Source organism: Aedes aegypti, chromosome 1 (genome assembly GCF_002204515.2).
Source record: "Aedes aegypti strain LVP_AGWG chromosome 1, AaegL5.0 Primary Assembly, whole genome shotgun sequence".
Classification (NCBI taxonomy): Eukaryota; Metazoa; Arthropoda; class Insecta; order Diptera; family Culicidae; genus Aedes; species Aedes aegypti.
The window spans coordinates 20,472,709-20,499,468 of record NC_035107.1 but is presented as its reverse complement, the minus strand read 5'-3'; the positions used below and the strand labels follow the sequence as shown (position 1 = coordinate 20,499,468).

General features: G+C 39.4%; 1 protein-coding gene across 1 annotated transcript in view; it reads right to left on the bottom strand.

Annotated features, from left to right (window-relative positions):
• LOC5576541 (rho guanine nucleotide exchange factor 10) overlaps positions 1–26,760 on the bottom strand; it is a 426,336-nt gene that overhangs the window by 381,869 nt on the left and 17,707 nt on the right. The window contains exon 2 of the mRNA XM_021839087.1: positions 2,316–3,677. Coding sequence (XP_021694779.1) covers positions 2,316–3,624 — 1,309 coding nt within the window. The 5' untranslated portion in view covers positions 3,625–3,677. The remainder of the gene's footprint in view (positions 1–2,315; positions 3,678–26,760) is intronic.

Here is a 26,760-nt window from a genome sequence, read left to right as displayed (position 1 = left end):
ACGTCTAAGGAACGGTTCGTTTTGAACTGAATCCAGAAATCAAAATTTTGTAAGCACTTATTTTTGCAGAATTTTTTTCGCATGCAGATAAGTTGCTGTCCGCAATTTCGCGATCGCCAAATTTTAGGAGGGTGGCGTCAACGGACATCACTCAATTTGCCGCGCGCTGGTGGAGGAAGAGTGGGGCAAGAGAGGCACAACGCACAAAAAAAATGAAAAGAGAAATTAAAAAAAAAAACACTTTTCCAAGCTTCTGGAGACGCTAGTACATATACTAACCACGTTGTAAAGCGTAGATAATAATTATCATGTAGTTAGATGCGGTATTGAATTCCGATGAAAAATAAATTCACCTGAAATAAACTTCACATCATCCATTGAACAAAAATTTAGTTTTTTTACATCTATTGAACCAATCGATATTTCAAGCAAAGCTAAAAAAATCTTTCGACGAAACGTCCATTCGACCAAATGTCCCTTCGACCAATGATGAGGTTCAATTGTTCATGCGTTCATTCAGTGCTACCTGTAATCCACGTACGTTTTCACGCAACAATGACGTTTGGATTATTTTGAGTGTAGGTAGCAGAAAACCCAAATCAAGCTAAGATTTTTTAAACAATAATCAGCATTTACGTGAGTCCTCGATTGCCAGTATTTATCAGTCATTGTTGATTGTTGTTCTGACTTCAAGTGTAGTCTCGGGACTGGCGAACTGTACGGTGAATCCTTGAATTAGCAGAACAAATTACCCTAGCTCGACAAACAAGATGAGACTAGACGTTCCGGGTTAACCGCCGAGTTCAAAGACCGAGAATACCTCTGCATCTGCACAATCACCACAGGAAGTATGTTTGATATCAGTATTATAGAAAAAATACCTGGGAGTCATCTTTGATTTGATCCGTGGATAGGAAAAACAGCTTTTTTGCTGTTTGTCATGTTGTTAAAAAATAGATAGTTCGGATAAAGTACAGAGCGGAACTTTATAGCAGCTAAAGGGGATAAAGTATTACAAAGCTAATGGAAACCACAATGTTTGTTTGCCAGAAATGACAATTAAGCTTGTACAGTAAAACCATCCAAGATACAATGTTCCATTACTCGATATCGACACATGTAACCATACTAAACGAAATTTCATGGTTACTATGACAGTCTCCTCAAACAGTTTTTCAAAGAATTCTGTTCCATTACTTGATATTTCCATGAGTGGATGGTCCCTTCAAATATCATGGAGGTTTGACTGTAATGGAATAATTTGGCGAACGATCGAAATCGTATTTTAATGCCATTGACTTCAGAAGACATTAATTAAAATAACGCTATCTGACAGGAATATTTAATTCAAATAATTTTAATGATAATAACAAACAAAGTCTCAAGTCAAGTCTCTAATGATAATAACAAACAAGTCGCAACCAGAGACCGATAATTCCGGTAATGAATACCTTCCATCTCCTTCCCAAGTTTGAAGGGAGCAAACGTATTTCTCTTCCACATCCGACTCCAAACCACAACGAAAACGAACGGATGATGATTGATTAAATTAGGTGACCACCTAGAGCATCAGATTTAGTTCGCAGTTGGGTAGGTAGGTATGCTGTGTCGGCATATGGTCAGCTACCGGAACTAGATAGATTGGCCCAAATTGACCACTTTGCGTTGTGTAATATTTGCGGTTTAGTGTCGGAGTATGGTGCCCTTTTGCATCTCGTCTTGTACCGGAAAGGTTCTTGAACTGGTATGTGCTTGATATGTGTGCATCGAATAAAATATTTCTTTGGAAAAGAAAGCTTGCAATCTCAGCAGGTTGTGATTAATTTATTTTCAACACTGAAACAAATTCACACCTAGCAAAGCTTCACACATAACTCAAAAATTATCTGCCAACGAACTCGCTCAGACAGCTGGAAATGATCATATCATATCGTTGCCTCCCTCGAACAAACAGCGATATGAACCGCTGACATGGCAAGACCCCGAGTGATGTGCGAAACATAGCGATCATCACAGTCGCACATAGGGTCAAATTTCCGTTATTATCATTTCCATCCAGCGTACAATTCCGACCATATCAAACGCGCCATAAATCTCACACCCCTCGCACGCGGAATGGTGGAGCTCAACGACGACAACGTCAATCTACTAGGATGGATCCGATCGTAGAGAACGCGCGCAAATCGACCACTTCCTACTTAGCACTCAAATGGTGTTGGAAATATGTTAAAATTAGATCGTACACTACACAAAACAATTGACGGTCGTCAACGCTTGCTTAGATCGCTACGAAAAAAAAATAGCCTACTACTCACCTTCAAAGCTTCGATGCAGCGCTCCGTTTGACGACAGCTTCTTGGTCCAGCTCTTCTTGGACCAAAACCCGACCTTGTTCGATTTGACGAATGTCGGCGAACTGGGCGTCGAATGGATCCCCTTCCGGGACGATCCCTCACTCGATTCCAGCATTTTCTTCAGCGATCGCGTACTCCCACTAAACAACTTGCTCAAGTTCTTCCCCTTACTACACAGTGCCCTCACGGATCCTCCCCCACTAGATCGGTCCATCGAATTGCAGCTGGATATACTCCGAGTGTCCTCCTGCTGCCCCAATCCCTCGAACAGCATCATCGACTGATGATGACTCTGCTGCTGAAGCGATAACATTCTCGCTTCCGTCTTCCGCGCTCTTAGGTTCCCAATGTAGCTCGCACTTCCGCTACTTCCGGAGAACCCACTGTCCAAGTCCGTACTGGGCGTCCCATACGATTTGCGCCTATAACTGACCACGCCCCGCTGGTAATCATCGTCCTGCCCCCGCCCTCCACCATTCCCCACAGGCATCAGCATGGCCTCTACGGATAGGTTCAACTCGCCCAGAACCTTCCGGTGACAGTTCTGAACCTGCCGAAACTCTTCCTCCACGATCACGCTTTGATTCAGGGACATCAACGACAACCGGCCACTGGAGGAAGGCCCCGCCACCGCCGTCTGCTCGTTTTCCTCGTGGATTATCTCCTCGTAGATGTTTTCACAGGGCGATCCGGGGAAACGTCCCACGTTCCGACGCCCTCCGTACAGCCGATTCCGCTGGCCATTGCTTCCCAGAGCCATCAGAGCTCGCATTGAGCTACTTCCGCCGGACGGACGAACCTGTCCGGAAGGACTACTCCCCGAAGGATCGAACATGTAAGACGGAACGTTGGAGTGGCGCAAGGCCACTCCCGGTTCGTAGTAGGCGTAGGAGTAGTCCTGATGATGGTGCACGTGACCACCGGACGTGGAAGCACGCGGTTCGAACAGTTCCATCGTTGCCACGATGTTGGTCGGCTTGGAGATGGCCGAAGTGGATGCCGTTGAGGATCGGTCACTCCGGTAGGAATTCTGGTACACTTGCTGCCGACAAGAACATGACCCACCGGTGCTCGCTCCCACGTAGGATAGTTGGCAGGTGGCGGTAGGGTTCGGCGAATAATGGGGGTAGCAGCCAGGGCATCCGGCGGCCGGAAGTTGACAGCATACAGGGATGGGAACATTGCTGCTGGACGGATTGCCGTACGACGACGGAGGTTGTTGTTGGACGTTTTTGGTGTGTTTTTTGCTTTGTTGCTTTAGCTTCTTCATTGGTTTCTGGCGGTGGATGGGTTCATCTGAGTAAGTATTTAGAGGTTATGATTCTGGAAAAAAAAACAAAGAGGTGGCGTTAGTATGATCTAAAAGAATTATTGACAATTCCTTCTAGAATCCTATGTTTTGCAGGGATTGTGAGAAGTTTTCAAAAAGAAACTTGATCAGGACTCGTTCGGAGAACCGTTCAAGATTTTTTCTTGTAATTTGAAGAGTATGGTGAAGGATTTAAGTCCTTTATGATTAAAAACAATCAAATTACAAAATGTCGTTGTAACGATCAAAATACACATAAGCTTACAAATTGTTGTACTTTGCTAATACTTGAAAGAATAAGATCTTTTGTATAGATTTCTACAAATAAAGTGATCGAGCAGGCACTCGATCTTCTATAACTTATATTGTCAACTAACAAAAACTCACAATACTAGAGTTATCCTGAAACCCTTGTGTATTTCAAACAAATAGGACTGAATAATATTTCGGCGTTCTAAAGATACATCAAGGACTACATCAAGCTTGGATTATGCAATTTTGGTGCAGATCATCAAACAAATATGTTTAACTGTTACAGCAAATAATGCAAATATTTGCAGGGTACAGGCCGTTAGACCGAACGCCATAAGGGGCCGAATGTCGTTAGGCCGAAATAACATTAGACCATTTAAGGCGAAAAATACTGATGACCATTTAAGGCGTGGTTCTTCCTTACTTTAAACAATGGTTGTTCTTTCTAGTTATATTTGACAGTAGATATTGTGGGCTTATTATTCAAATTATTGACCTAAATACTCACAACTCATTCGATCTTAAAATTCATGCGCCTCACGATCTATCAGAACTATCGGCCATCATTTTCGGCCTAACGGCATTCGGTCTAATGACCCTTTCGGCCTAACGGGATAGAACCGTTTTCCAAGAATTTTTATATTGTTCTTCCAGCATTTGCATCGGAGTTTCTTCAGGAATTCATTCGAAGTTTTTCCAGGAATTCTCTCGGATTTTTTCCGGAACATCTTTGGGAGTTCCTCTAGAAAATCTACACGAATTCTTTCAAATTGTTTTGCCGGAAATTCCTTCGCAGCTGCACCGGGAATTTCTTCGGACTTCCTCTATGGATCCTCCAGGAATTCTTTCTAAGTTCATCCATAAATTTCTCGAAGTTCCTACAGAAATTCCTTCGGAGATCCACCAAAAATTTCTTCAGAGTTCCTTCAGGATTTCCTCCATAGTTTCTTTAGGAATTTCTCCAAAGTTTTTCTAAAAAATATTCCACTGTTTCTCCAGCAAATCTTTCGGAACAGCTCCAGGATCTCCTTTGGAGGTTCTTCAAGAATTTCTTCACAGTTCCTCATGGATTTACTTCAGATTTCCTCCCGAAATTCCATTGGAGCTTCACTGAGAATTCCATCTGATTTCCGCCATAGTTCCTCCAGGAGTTTTATCGGAGTTTCTCCGGGAATTCTTCAAAATTCTTCCAGTAATTCCTCGGAAATTCTCCTAAGTTCTACTAGCAATTCTTCTGGAGTTACTTCGAAAATTTCTCTTGATTTACTCCGGGAAACCCTACAGAATTCCTCCGAGATACCCTCCGGAGTTCCTACGGGAATTTCTCAAGAGTTTATCCTAGAATTCCTCCGGAGTTCTTCCAGAGTCCCTCCGGGAATACCTTTCTTCCAGAAATTCTACCGGAGTTCCTCCAGCAATTCCTCTGGATTTCATCCAGCATTTCCTCGGAAGTTCCTCCGGAGTTCCACCGAGAATTGCTCCGAAGTTCTTCCATCAATTCTTCCGGAGTTCCTCCAACCATACCTCTAGATTTGATCCAACAAATCCTCGGTAGTTTGTTTAGAGCTCCATCGGGAATACCACCGGATGTTCTCCATAGTTTCGCCAGGAATTTGTCCGGAGTTCCTCAAGCAATTGCCTTGGAGTTCCTCCTGCGAATCCTGCAGAGTTCTTCTAGGATTTTTGTTTAGATATCCTCCAGCAATTCCTTCAGACCTCCTCCGGGAAGTTCTTCGATGCTCCACCGGTAATTTCTTCAGATTTTCTACATAGTTCCTCCAGCAATTCATCGGGAGTTCCTCCAAGAATTCCTTCGGAGTTTTTCTAGGAATTCTTCCAGAACCCCCTCCTCTATGAGAATTACTACAGCCTTTTTCATTTTGTTGTTTTTTTTTATTTACTTAATTCTCCCGGATTGTTTTTAGCATTTCCTTCGAAGTTCCTCCAGAATTCCACAAGGTATCGTTTGGATTTCCTTCATGGTTCCTTTTGGAATTTTTTCACAGATCTTTTAAGAATTCCTCCAGAATTCTTCGAAGTCATTTTTCCAAAGTTCCTCCAAGAATTCTTTAAGAGTTCCTTCAGAGTTGCTCCAGGCTTTCTCCAAGATTTTTTTTTTCAGAGTTCCTCCAGTAATTCCTCCACACGTCGTCCAAGAAATCCTCCAGAACTCCTCCGGGAATTCCTCCAGAGTTCCTGTGAGAATTTCTTCAGAGTTACTCCAAGCATTCCTCAAATAATTTCTTCAGAGTTCTTCCTGCATTTGCTTCGGAGTTTCTTCATTAATTCCTTCAGAGCTTCTCCAGGAATTTTCTCGGAATTTTTCTCCAGGTATTTTTCGGAGTTCCTTTAAAAATTTTACAGGAATTCTTTCAAAAGTTTTGCCTGAAATTCCTTTGGATCTGCACCTGGAATTCTACGGGATTTACTCCATGGATCCTTCAGGAATTCTTTCGGAGTTTCTTCAAGAATTTCCCCGGAATTTATCTGAAAAATATTTCGCAGTTCCTCCAGTAAATCGTTCGGAGTTCTTCTAGGAATTCCTTTCGAGATCATACAAGAATCTCTTCAGAGCTCTTCGTGGAATTTCTTCGGAGTTCTTCACCGGTAATTCCTTCAGATTTTCTCCAGGGTTCTTCCAGCAATTCTTCGGGAGTTTTTCCAGGAACTCCTTCGGTGTTCTTCCAGGAATTCCTTTGGAGTTCCTCCAGGAATTCCTTCGGAGTTCCTCCAGGAATTCCTTCGGAGTTTCTCCAAGACTTTCTCTGAAAATTCGTTTAGAGTGCCTCCGGGAAATACTCCAAAATTTTTGCCGTAAATTCCTTCGAAGCTGCACCGGGAATTTCTTTGGACTTCCTCTATGGACCCTCCAACAATTCTTTCGAAGTTCATCCAAAAATTCCTCGAAATTCCTCGGATTTCCTCCAGGAATTCCTTTGGAGATCCACCAGAAATGTCTCCAGAGTTCCTCCAGGAATTCCTTCGAAGTTCCTCCATGATTCCTCCGAAGTTTCTCCGGAGTTCCACCGGGAATCTGTCAGCAGTTCTTCCGGAAAAGTGTCCGGAGCTCCACCGAGAATACTTTCGGAGTTCCGTCTTTCGAAACTTTGCAGCGAATTCCTCCGAAAATTAGTTTGGAGTTCATCCAAGTACTCCTTCGAAGTTCATTCGAGAACTCTACCGGAAATTCCTCCGACATTTCTCCGGAGTTCCTCCAGGAATTCCCCTGTAGTTTCTTTAGGAATTTCCCCCTTTCAAGAATCTCGCTTTCAGTTCCACTAAGATTTCTACCACTTCTTCTTTCTTTCTGGCGTAACGTCCCAACTGGGACAGAGCCTGCTTCTCAGCTTAGTGTTCTTATGAGCACTTCCACAATTATTAACTGAGAGCTTTCTCTGCCAATTGACCATTTTTGCATTCGTATATCGTGTGGCAGGTACGAAGATACTCTATGCTCAGGGAAGTCGAGAAAATTTCCAACCCGAAAGGATCCTCGACCGGTGGGATTCGAACCCACGATCCTCAGCTTGGTCTTGTTGAATAGCTTCGCGTTTACCGCTACGGCTATCTGGGCCCCAAGAATTCTACCACAGTTCCTCCAAAAATCCAGCCAGCCTTTCTCCAGGAATCTTTCCGAGAATTCTCCAGAAATTTCTCCGGGAGCTCCTCCGCAAATTCCGTCAGGAGTCCTTCCATAAATTCCTTCAATCCTCCGTGAATTTCGGAAGTCCTCCAAAATTTTCAGCCTCAAGAATTTTCTAAGACTTCCTTCAAGACTTAGGTCTCCTAAGTCGCAATTTGTCCGAAAATCTTACGATAAGACACCAAGAATTCCTAAGTCCGCTAGAGGTTTCTCCAGGAGTTCATGCATCTGTTCCGCCAGGAACTCCTTCGTTAATTTCACGATATTTTCCAAAAAGCATTCCTCTGGTAAGGCCTGAACTCGAATAAAAAATGCACCAGACAAAAGCAAAAACAAAGAAAAATTTGTTCAAGTCGGATTTTCTTGAAAATTTCAGAGTTATGTTTCGGCATAATTACTTTATTCAATGTCCTTTCCTTCGCTGAAAGCCCGCATCTTTCCCATTAAGACCCCTCATTACATTTTGTGCAATGGTGGAGCTAATCTTTTTGGTCACTTTAATCCATGCTTTCTTCAATTCCAGCTCGGACACCTTGGACGTTCGGTTTACCGCATTGGCAAGTATTTTTGGGTTATTGGCGAATTGGTTATTTTTTGTCTTCCTTACGTCTTCCGGAACATCAAACCGTGATTTGGCAACGTAGAACTCCAGCCCCGGTATCTGCTTTGATCTGCGGTCTGCCTTGATATAGGTTTCGTCATCCACAACTACATATTTCGGTTTCGTTAACCACTCTCGATACAGCTTCCTTGCGCGGGATTTGGCCGCCGTGTTTTGTTGATAACGCCGGGTCGGTGCCTTCCGAACCTTGAATACACGAAGCCCACCTCGTTTCATGATTTGCTGAACGAACCAGTTGGAACACTTTGAAAGGTTCAGATTACGCTTGAAATAATCCAACTCCTTCCGGGCCTTCACAGGATCAGCTGTCTTCGATTTTCTTCCACTTCCAGCCCGCTGCTCGGTCGTCTGGGACTCCTTAAAAGATTTTACCTCCCGAGAGACAGTTGTATGGATGATTCCCAGTTGTCTTCAGATCCAGCTCGCAGTTGGATTTTCCATGACGGCGTGCAAAATTCTCCGGCGATTTTCTTCTTGTTTCGATGTCATCTCAACAATCACTGAACCGATTGTTATGAAATTTTGCACATGTAAACAATACACTCCAATCTAGTTATACCCAGATTTTCATCAATTTTTACTCACGGACAAAAAAGTTATACACGCATAACGATGGTGCACTTCCACAGAAATTCCTCCAGGGATTCAGCTTCAATTTCGCTTTTTACAAGAACTATAAACATTTCCTCAAAATATCAAACATTTTCAAGTTTTCAAAAGAAACACAAACAAACGGCAGCACAGTAAATTCTAGCTTCTGGCAATAAGCTTTACAACACTGCTAGTTCAATATACTATTTGTTTGGTTTTGCTAATCACATTCGAGTAGATCTATTTTTACTGGTCTACACGTCCATTTTTGGTACAAATTTAAATTACAAAATAGACCACCGATGAAGTTGCCCTTATTTGGTTTATGTTGGTTTTATGATAAAAATTTGCTATAAATCCTAAGCAGGGTTCCCTCGAAACAATGAACGAAAATTGATTAGGTTTTGCTAAAAAGAAAACTACCAAGAATCAGATTTTCTCTGAATTGTAAGAAAAAATGTTCAAAATTATACACAGGATTTGCTCAAAATACAGGGGAAGAATTAAATTAAATTAAATTCAAAGCCTGAGTTGCCCAGAACCTAGAGTAGGAATTGCTCCAATACCTCCAATACGTAAAAAACGATTGAATTTAACGTTTGATTCGAGTAAGCATATAATAATGTAATTGATTCACTTGGAATTCTTAGCGTGATTTAGTATGTATCCTTTGCAAGACATGCTTATAGGCTTCACTTACAGATTGGTCAGAACTATGATCGTATTTGAAGCTAAATTCGTCCCAAATAAACATAACAATATTGAATCATATTTACTTATCATGTTTAGGAACACGATTTGCTAGGTCTCCACAGCAGGATGCATTTAGAACCACAGAATTGCTGAGTAGGATTTGATAAACATGGAATGTCCAAATACTGAATATAATTTTCAAGCAATTATAACACGATTTGTTAAGACTTTTAAACAAATTTTGTTCAGACTTCTAAGCAAGTTTTTATGAATCCTGAGCAGTATTAGGAATTTTTGACTGGATTTGCTTAGATATCTGAACCATTTTTTATTATTCTGAAAGCTTTAGTACAGAGGCATTAACATAAATTGCAAAGAATCCTGATATTAATTTGCTCTGCATTTTGAGCAGGATTAGCTCAGAAGTCTAGGAGTACCATGCTAAATACTGAATTCTGAGAACATACTGAACTTTTATCTAATATTGCATAGAGTCCTGAGCATACGATTCCAAGCAATATTGGATTAGAGTTCAGAATGTTCTCAGAGCATTCAGCATGGTACTCCAAGAGCGAGTATTGGCGCTTAAGACTAGGCTAATCAAATCCACATCCATTCCCATCCCACACTGGCTCAGAGTTCGAAAAACAAGCGTTATTTTTTTGTTTTTTAGTTTTCAATAGTTGGAGGGTATCTCATAAGCTTCAATTTGATATAAAAATATTTGTGATCTATCCACCTAGCAGTGCAGTTCAAAAATATGTTTTTAAATTTTAGCTCAAATCAAGTAGCTGCCTTTTGGAAAGTTGTAGATAATGATATTTGATTCTTTTATCTTTGCACAAACGTTTGTTTAAGAGTGACATAAATACATACAATAACAGATTTTTTAGAAAAACTTTTTATAAAATGGTTTACGCAAAAAATTATATTCTAGAAAGTTGTCAACAATCGAAAAAACATTGTCTTTCTAGAAGACACCAGCTTACTAGCTCATCATCTTTTAAAGTATTTAAGGATTTCAGTTAAAAAAAATAAATAGCCATTTTCGTCTCAAAATACCATGGTAAGTGGCAAACCAACCAACTTCCACCTGAAAGATATTCCTTTAGGCTAACGATCAATCATTGTTTCATTTTGTTCCGTCGTGTTCCAATGCTAATTCAGAACTACTGTTTATGGGCCCATTTATATTTATATTTATGCCCAGATCGGTGAACGATATATACTCGAAAGCATTCACATACTCAGCAGGATTGAGAACCTTAGAAATTCTCAACTGGATTTGCTCAAAGTTCTGAGCAGAAATTGCTTACACAAATATGATCAATATTTGCTCGGATTTCCGAACAGGACTTATGTTTCAGCACTACACTGTTTTGATTTTGTATGGAATTTTAACTTTCATTGACCTTGTTTTTCACTAATTTTGTGAAAGAGTGTAAAAGAGAGGAAGGTTTTTGCGCAGAGCCCAATTTTCATAAATTTGAGCAGGATTTGCTCAACATTCTGGGCTTGGAGTAGTAGTTTACGAATGATGATTTTTACAGCTTGAGTCATATCTTTATCGAAAGAGGTTTGCATAGTTGAATAAAATGCTATTTTTCAGCACTGGTCCATAACGGTTCTGAAAAATAATAATTTTTAGTTCTGTTTTGGGAGTTGCCAATTTAATATCCGAGGGCCTCCATCGAGTTGCTTTGGATTTCTCAAAGACTCAGTCAACTAGCTTCTGATTCTACATCCGTTGGTAGATTTTGAGCAGATACAGGATCAATGTTCCTTGGAATAATTCAACTAACCTATAACGACAATTTTAGCAATTTTGTAAAACTCTAAAGAGTTGCATAAAACCTTTCACAACTCTGAATAATTCAGTGCATGAGGGTAGGCCGTTTCATCACAAATTGGTGTGACGCAAAACCAGCCTATTACGATGAGAAAATGCAAAAAAAGTATCAAGTCACATAGACTAGCATTGACGGAAACACATTCCCAATTCCCTTCAATATCCGACCGCGTAGCGGTGCGTAATAGAGCTCATTTATTATACGTCATAAATCCATCCATCCGTTCCGTGGCATGGTTCCCAACCAAATTCTGGTCCGCGCAAATCTTAGGAAGCCAAAATGGTTCAATCTATTCCAGCTAAATTCCTGCCTTCCGCCGCGCAGCTCATTCAAAGATCATAAATCACTCGGACCAAATCCGTTCCGAAACGATCGGATGGCATATCGTGGAACCCCCTTTGGCTTCGGCATGGTGAGTTGAGTACATATCAGTAAGCAACACAAACACACCGCTCTGTGCACTCCCTACTAATGGAACCAGCAGATAACCCGACCGTCTGCAGTTGGAGCACCTCATATACAGAACCCGCCAGCGGATTTCGTCGGCAGAAAATGAGAATAGTACGATTTATTTCAATTTAGCTTTGACTGCATCAATCGCAGTAAGCGCAGAGTTAGGCCCCGCGCACCCACCATAACCAACGCCAACTGAGATTGAATATCTACGGCGACTACTGACCCGAAGCAGCCAGAATTGGAGCAACCCCATCGCGCTTCGGATATTGCGGAGCCTCAACATGGAAGCCACAGACAAATAGATGTGACACTTAGAACAAATCGCCCAATGCTAAAAATGGTGTGTTTGGCCGAACCGCCAACAGATGGCGATAGTGTGTATACGTCAAACACGAACAAAGACGATGCTAGCGCTGCGGGTAGTGGATTGACCACCTACCATATGTTTAAATCGACCGTTGAACAGGTCAACCAATGGACAATGATGATCGTATGACGTCCGTTTGTCTGTGGTGGAAGTGGCTCCCCCTTCGGAATGATTTAACCGCGAAAACAACGATACGAAACGGAAAATATACAATGCGCAATGATGAGGTGACATATTTCGTTCCGAAAAAGTCGGTGTCTGTTGCCGTGTGCTGATTTGTGAAGTCCACACCCGTATATTGTGATGGCTAAATTTTGGTTGCGATCGAGGGGAGAGAACTTGTGACGGTTTCAGTGGTAAATTGTGCATTTCCGCTATAAAAATTATTAACGTGGATGGCAGTAAGCTGTCATGGAGCTTGACGGTTGATCTATTCCGTTTAGTTGAATAGTGACGGAGACATATTTTTAGCTAAGGACTTGAAAATATAAAGCTCAGGATTCTGAAGTTCGTCTAACAAGAAATTCTATTCAAATGATAACCAGCAACCTAAGCCAACCATGTTAAGAATTCTGAAGAAATCCTGTTTTGAATTCTGCGCAAATACAAGCGAATCCCAATTAGTACCAAGAGAATTCATAAAAAGTAATCTTCATGAATGTTACTTTTGTTTCTAATAACAATCTCCCAAGAATTTTCAACCATTTTTTAAGAAATTCCTCCAAGGTTTTCGTTCATGACTTCTTTAAGATTTCATCATAAAAATCTAAAAGGGGACATCCAAGAATTACTTCATCTCTAAGGGTTTCTCTAGAAACCGCAACTCGCACCCCCTATAGACCGCATAAAGACACCGCATCAAACAAAGGCACCACCCACGGTATACTCAACAAGGTAGGCTATTCCCACGTGCAAACAACGGGTTTCAATCAAAACATGTGTCGTCATTCCTATCGCCAAGCATGAGGCTTACAGGATAGTAAAAGAGAGCAAGCCTTGCTTTCTTTTGCACTCGTTCGAATTTGCGATAAGAATGACGTCACTGCCAAATGTCATTTTTCGGAGTATAATACCTTGCTTCTTTTTACCGTGGGCACCACCGTATATGGGGCTTAACATTGTAAAAGGACTGTGGTTCCGTCAAACACACAAGATTACGGTGGCGCTAACTATGCTTTTCATAGTGGCTGTTTTGGTTATTTAAACGATCCATTGCTGTAGCATTTCCTAATAGAAACCCTTAATCAATTTACTCAAGAAATCTTTGGAAAACTTTTTGTATTTCTAGATACAATTCTCGTTTAAATTCTTGTAGCCATCAATCCCTGGATGAATTCAATTAGTTTAATTTAATTTTGAATGATTTCTAGTAAGAATCCCTAAAAGATCTCCTTCAAGAATTACATAAGGTATCGTAAGGAAAATTTCTGGAAGTGCAAATTAGCTCTTATCCGTATCGTTACAAGGTCGGATGATATTGAAGGGAATTGGGAATATGTTTCCGTCAAACAATGGTGATACATTTCGGTTGCTACTTGTACTGCATCAGCAATTTTTAGAGTTTGAGCTAATTTGGCTCAGCTTATGATCATGATTACGTTTCTAAGTAAATCTCATCTTTACAGTAGCTGAGGATTCCAAGGGGGTGGTCACTCTACGCACTTCATTCGGCACAGCTGTGCCTTCAAGGCGTCAAGGTGCGCCAAGCACGCCAAACGTGCTATAATGCTACATGCCATAAAAATTCATTGAACTGAAATCTTGGAAAAACGTTCTCAGCAAGCATTGACATTTTTTTCTTGTTTGTCATTATGATGGGAATGAAAAATTGTAGCTTTTTAAATGTAAGACTTCAATTCGGCTCACACAAATTTTAAAGACAACGCGGGAACTGCGATTCGAAAATTAACGATTATGTACGGGGGCGTGATATCGAGCTTGAAGGGAGGCATATTTGAGCATAGCAAATTTGCTAAATAACAATATATCACCCCTACGTAAAACGGTTTTCACAATTCGGCAAACAGTAAATAGAAAAATAACAATGTGAGGAATAGGCGGTTAAGTTATGTAACCATTCAGAATCGTCGATTTTCTCGAACAAAATTTTCGATCGACAATTTTTCAAACGGTAGCTTTATTATCCATTTTTTGCTAAATTCATCATACGACAAACAGTTGAGGAACAGTTCAACCATATATTTATTAGTAAAACAAATAACGTATGTGTAATTAATAGGTTACGGTTCTTTAACGTATTTTTTCACTATACTGTATTGTCATGTTGGGATTATATTATAAGACATGAATATGCGAATCAAATTGAATAAATAAGAGAAAATGAAACAAGGAAGTATGTGAACACACTTTTTCCTTGTTTCATTGTTTCTTATAAAAGGTACAATTAAAACACACAATGATAAATTTGACTGTTCCTATTCTCTTCCCACAGCTGGTTTCTAGTTGGATTTTACGGAACCTGTATTATGGCTACGATTTTCTTCATTTTTCTTCTCATTTCAGCAATTTAAATAAATAATTTATTTACACACTTTAATATGAGTCCACTTAATACTGTACCATTATATTTTCTACCGATGTACACTTATACACCATTCACTATCCATCGGGTGATTAGTGGTTAATCTGGAACATCGGAGGCTTCCGAGTACCGTGAAGGCCCCTAACTATGCGCAGCTCCTAACTCTGCGCACTTTCACCAAAATCCACCAAAATTTGATAAAATACTTACATTTTCGTTCAAAATTTATTTTTCATATATTGCTACAATAGTAATAAAAAAGCACACGAAGAATTTTCTTGACAAATTTACGTTTGTTACTTTAATAAAAAAATAAAATAGCTTTAAAAATATTGAAAAATTTCCAAATTGACTGCCCGTTAGCAAAACCGCTAAGGGAGTACCTCATCACTTAAGTCATTTGAAGCAAATTAAAGAGAATACATTTTCGATTTTTAGTACGTAGGCTCTAGTTTATTTATCGAGCAATCATCACTGATAAAGTGCAACTTATTTTCTCTCCATTTTCTTATTCTTCTTAAGTGCGCATAGTAAGGAACCATTTTTCAACTATGTCCCTTACTATGCGCAGCAGTTATAAAACGTTATTTTCAACATACAATCAACCCTCCAGAGGTCGATATTGAAGGGAACCATCGACTTGTCGACACCATCGAGATATGGAATAGAAATGCTTTGGAAAATTTTTTGAGGGGACCATCATGGCAAGGGAAGATTAAAAAATGACCTCCATCATATTTAAAGGATTTCTACACTCCGTCCCCTCAATCCCCTGTCGCAATTTTTACAGTACCTAATGCATGCATTGTCACATTTTCATAGACTCCACCTTCCCGTGAACGATGGACGTAATTTTTAAATGCTCCCTAACCATGCAATAAAATAATTTTGATTTTTTGTATAGTTTCATGAGTCAATATCGAGTAATGGGACATCGAGGTTTAATCGCATTTGCAACATAGAAACGCCAATAAAGTGCTGTTATTGATCTGCAATAGGAATCGTTCATTAATTACGTCACGCTTATACAGAGCGGCGATACTTTTCGATTGAGTGATGAACACTACATTAAGAATGGATATACCCTTACGCTTAAACTATTCTTCGTGTTTAGTAGAAATGTTCGGGTTTCACATATAACAAACCAGCACCAGGTTCTTATTTATTGTCTTCAAACCCGGATCTGACCCGAATCGAGACAATAATTTGATACCAAACCCGGACCCGAACCGAACCAAAGAAAATTTTGTTTTATATTTGCTAGTGAAAATACATAAACAGTCAAAGCTTATTTTCCCTTACACGCCAAGGGTGAACGCAAAAAGACATAGTTTGTACCCTTTTTGTATGTTGGTTTAGGTTTTGGAAAACTAGGTTAATTACATGTTTTGGAAATCATATGATGATTTCGATTGTTTTGAGAGTTGCACTTAATGGCATTCAATTGACTTACTTCACTTAGTAAACTTGTGTTAGAGACATTCCACGCTCCACTGGGGACGTAAAGCCGTATGAAGCAAGAAAATGAAGAGAAATTCGGAGTTTAAATGCTAGTAATGCTATTAGTAAAGTACTTCAACTGTTATAAAGAATTTATCGAGTGCGCAGAATAAGGAGCATTGCAAAAATCAGTGCGCAGAGTTAGGAACATGGACACCCTTGAGAAAAATTAAAAATTTGCAATAAAAATCATTACTTAGTGAAGCTTTAATATTTTTTCCTTATACATAAGATCAATAAGTATTTGCTTCCAAAATTTCAGAATATTGTTTTTTGTTTTCAATTAATTACAGCTGTTTGAAATTTGAAAAGACTTAAGTGCGCAGAGTATGGGGCCTTCACGGTAATCCTCTTTTCTTTCGCCGGCATCCCAACGTATGCCGCACCTCGCCGCTCGAAAACATCTACTACTGGACGCCACCCGCCGAGCATGTGGTCGGTATTGAAACATACGGGACATTACGGGAAAATCCTAGTGGCGCTTCCGGATCGACATTCAACAGGAGGAATGTTTGAAGGCTAGCCGTCACGTTCGACACAGGAGGAATTTCAGGAATCATCCGCTTGTGACTTCAGGGATCATCCGGGTGTGCTTCGAGGTGCTGCTGGAATATTTCCGTTAACTAGATTGCTTCGTGCATATGCCTAAAGCGAACTTAACTTGTTTAACTTCCACTGGACTTCTGAATCTACATATTTCACTTTGGCACCGAAAACAAAACAAAAATAAACTCACGGAAACATTACACGCTCAAAAAGCTTCACACAGCGGTTGCAATTTCACAAATAAGTGAAAAAATGAATAATCCTCTATCGATTAAAAAAGTGACATTTTTGCAAATTTGTATTGCTGCGCACAGGTTGTTTAGCTCTTTTGGTTAAGATGTACAGAAAAGCATTTTTTTTATTACCAGTGTGAACCCCTAAAATCAAGAACATTTATTTAGAGTCAGAGGCGCGTCCACGTTCGGTACCATGGGTAGGACAAACGTTAGTATTTTTGGTGTGCAGTGAATTTAAGAACCAATATATCCCTGGGCTGGAATTTGAAAGCTACTATATCAAAAAACACAAAGAAGTGTTAGTGACATTTCGGTCGTTTTGAGTTGAGTTGACATGAGGAAATTCTTCTGTTTCCAAGCGTTCTAAGGGGCGGTCCATTAATTACGTAAGACAATTTTGGCGGTTTTTAGACCAACCCCCCCCCCCTCCCCTCATGGTAAGATTTTTTGTAAGAAAATTACAAATAATTTGTATGGCGCGTAAGGAATCTAAAACCCCCCCTCCCCCCATAACCCCTTACGTAATTAATGGAACGCCCCTAACGATATTTTCAGGTAACTTTTCCGCTCATCCTAAAATAGCATATATCTTGGAATACTGGTTTGTTTTTTGACTTCCATAGAATGAAAAATTGCTGAAAAAAACTTCAAAGTAGATTATCACAAAACTAGGTTTTTGTCACTGACTTCACTTTGCTCAATTTCATTCCAGCCTTTACCACAAGACTAAGAGACTTTTCGTCGGGCTGGTAGCGACTGAGTGCCTTAAAAATAGGAAACAGAAGACCTCTTGCCAAAAAGAGATATAAAAAGAATCAAAAAGAGACCAAAAAACAAAATGGAATCTAATAGGAGTCAGGAGATAAGAGTTTGACTACTCATAGCATCAGAGCAGACATTTCTCTAATAACCTGCATTTCCCTAAAATATATTTCTGAAATAATCAGAATTTTTTTTTTTTTTATGGTATTCAGTTGGAGCTGCCTGACAGCTTAACTTGACCCTCGGTCTGGCTTATGCCAAGTTTCCCCTCTACCAGGACCAATACTCAGACGGACTAGGCTATGGTGCCCACATGAACACTGTTTTTTGTTAGTATTGTGACGTGGTAGTTTTTTTAAATACCCATATTCCCTTGCTTCTGAGAAAAGGAAACATTGTGAAAATCAGCAGCTCCATCAGATTTTTGAAATAGTAGTGTAGTAGTGTCATTACTAATACTGTCTAGTCGAAATGGTTTTGAATAATTTGTCATTTAAGTGCTATTCTGATTACTCCTGTCTTTTACGTAAGATTAGACTCTTAAATGTCAATTGTCGTCAAGTCTTAACAAAGTTAGGCTGTTTAGTAGTAGTTCTAGTTAATTTCATTTTTGTTGTTAAAAGTATTTATTGGTCATTGCGTTCATATATCATTAAAGAAAATAGTCGCTTTCCTTGTCTGTTCAACAATTTTTCGAAACTAGTAAGTGTACCCTAATGATCGATCTCAGCGTCTTATTTCCCATAGTCATTTTTATATTCCTTATTGAAGAGTAAAGTTACCTTAGGCTTCTATAACAGTCTCCTACAAGATTCACTTTTCGGTGGCAAATGCAATGCTTCACAACGCCTACTTTCTACTTGTAAATTTTGCGAAAATGAAGCTGGAATTAGATTTATTAGATATTAGATTATTTATACCGCTGTTACAAAAGAGGTATTTCTTATTATGGCAATGTAAAAACCATATTAAAATAAGATTGTCGCCACTTATATCTACTCAGTGAATCTACTAGTCATTTTCCTCAGAGTAATATTCCCTACGTCGTACATGATAACGATGTGTATAACTAGCTAATAGTAAGAGTGGCTACGGATCATTCTGGTTAGCAAAAGGCAAACTGAACGTCACCAATAGTATTAATGTCCACTTCGAATAGATTAATTATTTGAAATGGGCATCAATTCTATCAACGACGCAGAATGTCCGTTGGATCACATCCGAGATATTATTGCGTCTATGCCATATGGATTATGACGCGGCTTTAAGCAAAAAATGCCAAAATGTGATACCACCACTACAGGTTACGCCTTTGGTTTCCATCATATGGGCTAATGGATTATGCCCTCCCATCGCGGCAAGGTCGCATAACCAAGGGGAGGGAATAATCTGAATTCCTCCAAAAATACTACAAAAAAAATTTTCAAGAAAGCCATGACTCCTCCAATATTTGATCCAGTGATTCATCCATCGATTTCCCTGGGACATCCGCTAAGATTCCCGGTTAAAACGAATGTTTTTTTTTCAGGAATTCTTCCAGGAATGTTTCCAGGGAAAATTCCAAGGAAATTTTTCTGAAAAATAAATCAGTGACGTATTAAAAAAAACTTGTGTAGTAATCTCTGACAAAACTTGGATAAATTTTGAAGTCACTCTAAAGGTTCGCTGGAATAATTCCTGAACTCTTAAAGAAATTTTAGAAGATTTCCCAGATTATTTCCTGAGATAATAAAAAAAACAATCGAATCTCGGGATGGTATTCTGCAGGATTTTTTAAATAAATTTCTGGAAAAACATTGGACAGAAAGTCTATAGAAATTTGTGGAATAATCGGAGGAATTATAGTAAAAATTGCTGCAGTATAAACGAGTGTGAAGACTTAAATGAAGTTTTGCAGATTGCATGTGAATTTGTTGAGAAACTTTTTTAAGCAAGTAAAACTATAGGAGTAATACATGGATGGAATGCTGGAAAAAATCCTATAAAAAATAGATTTGCTCGGAGAACCCCTCAAGGAATTTTAGATTTCATGAAGGAAACATGTGTGAATTCTTGAAGAAATCCACATGAACAGGTGAGGCACTTCCTGCACCCGTTATAGTCTCCGAAAGTTTCTTTGGAGCCTGCACAATTCTGCATCAAGATTCAGGAATAAGGAAAAAGAGAGACCATTTTGGTTGAAATAGATACTCTAAAGACCTTCCGTTTAAAGTAGAGACTTCTTGTCGTTACTACCAATGTGATTGTTCTAATTTTCTCATTTATTTTAAGACAACAAATGAATGAACACATTGAACAGCAAAAATTCTGTGAATTTGAGTAGTTTTTTTTTGCACCGAAGAGACTCGGCTATTCGCAAAAGTTTGCAGGAGAAACTGAAGATGCTTGAAAAATGCTTCATCGCGCAGAAACTCCAACAAATATTTTGCTCGAATTTCTTGAACAATTCTGCAAAAAATCTCTTTCGAAAAATCGGCATAATCTGTCCAAAATATTTCTATGAATGATGCCACAAAATATCAGTAGGAATTGACTAAGAATTACCTCCAGAAATTTCCTCCTCCTTCTTTTTTGCCTCAGTTTACATTACATTGGAATTTAAATACTTTTATCTGTGAAGTTAGAGAGTTTATAAGATGTAGTAAATTCCTATATCGACTCTTCCAGCTACAGGCTAGACAGAAACTCGTCTGCGAATTCAAGGTTACTCTGCGGAGTAAAAATTTAGCTTAAATTTCACGACACAAATCTTAAACGATTTGACACTTCTTTGGACTTGATTTGTAAAATCATGATATTTGATACATCGCAAATTAAGTTTTAGAACCACCAACATATTTGCCACATGCATCGACGAAGTAATTATCCGGAAAAACCCAGTACAACCGATTCTGTTTTGCACGGATTTTTGTGTTACTTTTTTTGCACGGTTTTTGAAATTTTGAACTGAAAACTTTTTTTGCACGGTATCCCCCGTGCAAAAACAGAATCGGGTGTATGTGTCCAGGTCATCCACAACCTCTTGAACTATTCTTCTTTTGACTTGACTTTAACTTCTTCTTGACCTCATCAAGTTTGATATGTCGCAAGATAAGGTCTCAGAACCGCCAATATAATGGCCACTTTCTCTGGGAAACAGGGTATCCAAAACAACCTGGCATGTTATCAAGTCATCCAAGAATCTTCGAATTACTCTTCTTTAGCTTTGATTTGGGAATCTATGAAGTTTGATGTTGCCAGAACCGACAGTTTAGAGGCCATTTCCCTCAGCCGACATGTGGTCAAGTCATTCAAATATATTTGAACCACCTTTAGACTTGATTCGCCATTTCATGAAAATGGATATGTCGCGAGCCAGGTTTCAGATTCGCCAATATAATGGCTACTTCCATTAGTGAACCGGTATTCGGAACAACCCAGCATGTGGCCAAGTCATCCAAAAACGGCCGAACTATGTGTTTTTATTTAGACTTGGATTGCTAAATCATGAAGTTGATTGGTCACAAGCCATAGACTCAAAATTAAAGTGATTACTGATTCTTTAAGTGGGATTATTTCAGTACTCCCCGTGATGAATCCAAAATTACGGTAAATTTCTAATCGATGAAGGTTATTCCAAAAACTAGAAGAATTTCGTGATCAACCCTGAAAGTTTAACTGAAATTCATTGAAAAACGGATGGGAAATAATATTGTATTGTATATTTGTTAATTCATCTAACTCTGTGTCTTAATGAACATATAGCTTGATTGGCCGCCCGTGGATGCTACTCCAGTATCGCCAGATCAGCTGCACTTACACAAGGAACCAACCGAATGACTGCTTGGGACTAACAGGCATCCTCAGTGTATAAGTGCTGGTGATCTTCTATTTTTAGGCAACAATGGCACCTGCCACGTCAGAATGCAGACCAATGAGGGGAAGGGGGAGGAATTGATGATGCATTGAACTGACTCCCACGTAGACCGTATATTCCACTGCATCCACGTCAGTTCATGCGGGAGTGTATGGATTGGGGGAAAGGCATGGCAGATAGGATTGCTTTTGTGGTTAGCAGACTGCCTATGTATCAGGCGTAAGAAGGCGTGCGCGTTTCCAAGCGTTAGGGAAACGGTTTCTTGTCCGTCTCTGGTTCTAGCGTTTGCTATGAACGAATAGTTTGAGTGTGATATATTTAGAATGGAAGATAGAAGCAAGTGAGAGATATATACAACTACAAAGTACGAGGAAAGGGACGGGCCTGGGATTGAACCCATGACCTTCTGCATATGAAGCAGAAGCGGTAGCCATCAGACCACCAACCCCGTCATCTGTGTCTTAATGAACATATAAAGTAAAAAAAAAATCAACTATTTGAAACGCATAGTGAAGAGAAAGACAATGAATAACTTAATTCTAAAACTTTAAAAATACGACAAACAAACATCAAATATCTTCCCGTTCTTCCTCGCGTACCACTCGTTCAATCCGTTGTCGAAATGTAGTAGTTGTCAAGCCTTATCGAAGAGGTGATAGTGCTCGTTGAAGCGTGCTACCAAGTATCGAATAGGGTATGTAATCCGTAATTAACTGTCCGAGCAGGGAGATGTAGGAAACTTCTTGTACGGAGCGGCCGTTCTGGTACATATACAGACAGATTGGCAAGAATTTCAGGTGAATCAATTTGAACCAAAACTTTACCTACAAATACTGATTGAGCTGTAGACCTTCTGCTCTCAAGAGTGTCAATACCCAACAGTTGACACCGATGTTCATATGGTGGCAGACTTGTGGGGTCTCTCCACGGCAGATGCCGAAGGACATAGCGCACAAATTTTCTTTGCACGGTCTCCAGTCGCATTATCTAAACCCTTTGGTATGGGCACCAGATGACAGATCCGAACAAGGGAGCAGTACAACGCTTTGAGACAGGTTGGCTCACGGAATTCATCCACAATTTTGAATATAAATCCGAGCTGTTCATTAGCTTTGGCGATAGTTTCCAGATAATGGGGCTTAACAGTTAGAGCTGAATCTAGCGTGACACCTAGGTCTCGAATAGTATCTACACGATGTAGTGGCAGATCATCAATGGTATAGTTGAAGATTGTTGTATTTTGCTTGCGGTGAAAACCGATAACGTTGCATTTTAGAACACTTATGGTGACGAAGTGCCTACCGCACCATTCGCAAAAAACGTTGATTAGATGTTGTAGCACCAGACATTCGATCTCGCAACGAACAACTAATACAATTTTGATGTCGTCAGGAAACAGAATTCTGCATCCAGTAGGAAGAGCGAATCAAATGTCATTCAATATTTTGATATTGAAAGTTCAATCAAATTTGACGTCAGGCTTGCATGAATGATGAATGCATCCCGATAATACAAACACATAAAACAGGTTGTGTTCCGCATGGGGTGTAAATCCAACGTAAGAAGATATTCATAACGATTTTCCCAAACACCAGCAAATTCAAAACTGTCTGCTGAATATTTTGTTCGAGATCAGCGCAGCGAATTGTATGGTGTGACTGTTATGCGTAGAAATACAGTAGTGGGACAGTTATGCGTGGAAATTCAACAATGGGACAAATTGACTTGGCTTGCTTTTCATTGAGTTTCCGAACAAAGTTAAGTTTTGGAAAGTGTTTTCTAAAACTATACGTAAAAATAAACTGTTTGATGACAAAAAGTCAAAATGCACTAAAAGTAACATGGGACAATTATGCGTATAAAGGCAGTACAGTAGTTTAAAATCATGAATCTCATCAAGTAGCCTATATTGGGTAGGGGAAGGGGTGGTAAAATGAACACCTTAAGGAAATCATCTTGTTTCTGATAGAAAAACGAGAAATTTGTATAGTTCTGTCGCACAACATCAAAAATAGGGATGTAATCTATAGCAGCGACATGGATTCAGACTAAAATAGATAAATTTTCACATATTTTCATCGCTATCAAAAAGAGATGCAAATGTTCATTTTACCTGCACTATGCGGGTAAAATGAACAGCGGTTGGTGGTAAAACGAACACCATGCAAAAAACGTGAGCAAAACAAATATTTCTGAAAATTTTCATTGCCCCACCGAAAATACATCCATTAATGATTGTAACCCATTCAAAAAGAATTCTAAAGATATCAGATTTGACATCATATCATAACGATATTCACCTCACCGAAAAACCTCAAGTCTTCCGAGCTAAAAGTTACGTAAGTTCTAATTTTCAAACGTGGTTTTCTAAAATCTTAGTTTTCGCTTCTATTGACCTACGTATCAACTCGAACACTCAGATTTATGCTCTAAATCGTCCGTGCGTGATAAAAAATCATCCAAATTAGTTTTTTCTCGATAAAAGAAACGGTGTTCATTTTACCACCACTTTCCCTACATGAATTTCTCTAAATTAGTAGCGTCATTGAAGGCTCTAAATGCGGGAAATAGAACATTTTTCTACAGTAATTTTGGGTTGCCCTTAGCAACGGGTGTTTTGCAATTTTCAAGGCTCTTTGCCTACAGCAGCGATGGGCGTGAGTTTCACTGGCTTCGCTGACTGTGATTGGCTTTGATTGACTACCGTATAGTCTTGTAGAGTGAATTTCAGATTTTTTCCCAACTCTGTTTATAGCAATCCACTATAAAACAAACTGTGCCAGTCAGTGTGCCGAAATGTGCAAGGCACACTGCGTAGAGTGACCACCCCCTTGAGGAACACCGAACAATTTTCTGGTGACCATTGTCAAATTCTGTCCAGAGAATCTTACGAATCGAAAAGCAGATGCATTTTGTATCATTTTAGCAACATTCAACTCTACTGATTAAGACGAATGGTATCTGGATTCCGGTGCCACGCGGTATATGATATGCTTGATCAGTAATGAGTACGTGTGAAGCATCCCTCGAAGTTTGACAAAAACGTTTGGGGCGCCTGAACATCAGCATTGTGAAGAAGCTGTCCAATGGTTTAGTGGACGTTGTTCAAATGAACTCAAGAAGTGATCGTTATGACCCGATGGGAAAACAACCCAAGCAGCACAGTTTGTTTCAATTCAAGAATAAAATTATCTTTTGAAGCTAATCAGAATTGTCAATTGTTAAAAATATGACTTACAATTGCACTGAATAGCAACGCAAAAAGCGCAAGAGACGGAGTCTGTTTGCAACATATAGTTATATCGAAATTGCTTATTTGTTGCTAAATACTTAAAACAAAAAAAATGATAACAAAAATTATAACAAAAATGTGAACTACCGACCTCAAGGTCACCAATCTTCTCCTCTACTCACTACTCCACCAGCTCTTCGAACAATTGCTTCGCCAATGCACTATAAAAGCGACCACATGGCCCATTAAGGTGAAACAGTTTGGAATCAACTTCTAAGATTGCACTAAAACTTCAGAGGCACAAATTTCGCGAAGAAAGCATTCCACAACATTGCGCTTTTTATTTTGGCTTTGTGCACTAGCAGAAAGCTTAAAATAAGAAGATCAGGATCGTTTGCCAACTATTTCTCCAGTTTTGTGCATTTGAAAACGTGAGTAGGGGGAGAAGTCGGCCATTGTGCCGGCCATCTTTGAATTCCGAGATGTTTCACCTTAATCAAAGCTTGTTGCACCCTTCTGTACCCTTCTGAATAAAAGTTCATTACTGGCGAAATTAGGCCACGCCTGAAATAATCTAAACTTTTCACAAAATCTTCCGCGCAACACATAAGAAACACCATTCAAACAAACAAACTGTTGCTAGCCCATGTTTTCGTTGTTAGATGATACGTAAGGTGCAACTCAACCATATTACAACTGGATTGAAACAAACAAACTTCTAGCTGTCATACACGTAGTTTAGTGCAACTTTCTCGCAACTGGGATGAATCTTCTTGAGTTATGGGTATGAGAACGAAAATTGAATGCAAGTTGCGAATGCTTTCAATGAAAGTAATTTGAAACATAACATTAAAACCGGCATTTCGGGAGAAGTTTCAAGAGTTTGTTTGAAAGGTTGCTTAAAACATCTTGATAAACTTGACTTCATTGCTATTTGCAAATGACATTTGCAGCAAATCTCGTCGTTTTAAAAATGTTGAACGTCAAACAAGGAGTGAAATGCATGTTCACTGAAACGGCAATGAAACTTTATGAGCATTAATATTGTTATGCAACCGAACTAGAACCTGGTAAGCTACAGATGCTTTTATTGATACGTGTTTGAAACCATTTTTGAAAAGCATCTCATTGGAAGATGTTTCACGTGCTACTTGGGAAGAATGGCTCAAGGGCACAAAAACCTGGATTCTGCACATTATTTTACAAGCTACATAGAAAATTCTGCCTACTTAGGATTAAAAAAATTTTAGCAAAAGGTTTTTTAGCTCACGATTCAAAATAATTATACCTGAAAATGTTGACAGTTATAAGCCAAACCTGCTCAATACTCCTGCTCAGATTTACAAGTAAATGCTCAGGCGATTCTGATCCTTATATCGACTAAACCTTTCTGATGATTCTGTGTTCAGGGTTCTTGTGATTTTCTAATGTATTTAGGAACGTAATGCCAAGTAGAAGAAGGTAAGGCAAGTTCCAGTGGGAACGCAGAGTCATAAAAGATGATGTTAGATAAAGCGAATATCATTATCGCTGTCCAGTCCATATTCCAGACATCTAAATTCTCGATTCTTCCCGGGTGTGTCTCCATCTAGCAATCTGACAGGTGACAGCTTCTGTTTCTAAGTACCCATCAACGGCTTCCTGCTCAAGTAACGACACGGCCAGCCAATTTCCAATCTGATGTGTTAGTTTACAAGAGCCGCGATAACTAACCGGACAACTACTCATCCGTCACATCAACAAGATCGATAAAACCGCTCAAATTCGAACCAAATTCTAATTCAAATGTGTCGATCCGAATCGTTCAAAAACCCATCATCGTTTCGTTCGTATTTACCCATCATCATTCCACCATTTCTCCACAATTTATTCTAGATTAAACCCTACCTGACTGTCTGACAGAGTAGGCTATGTGTTCAACCAACGTTTTGTTCCTCTCTTCAATTCGG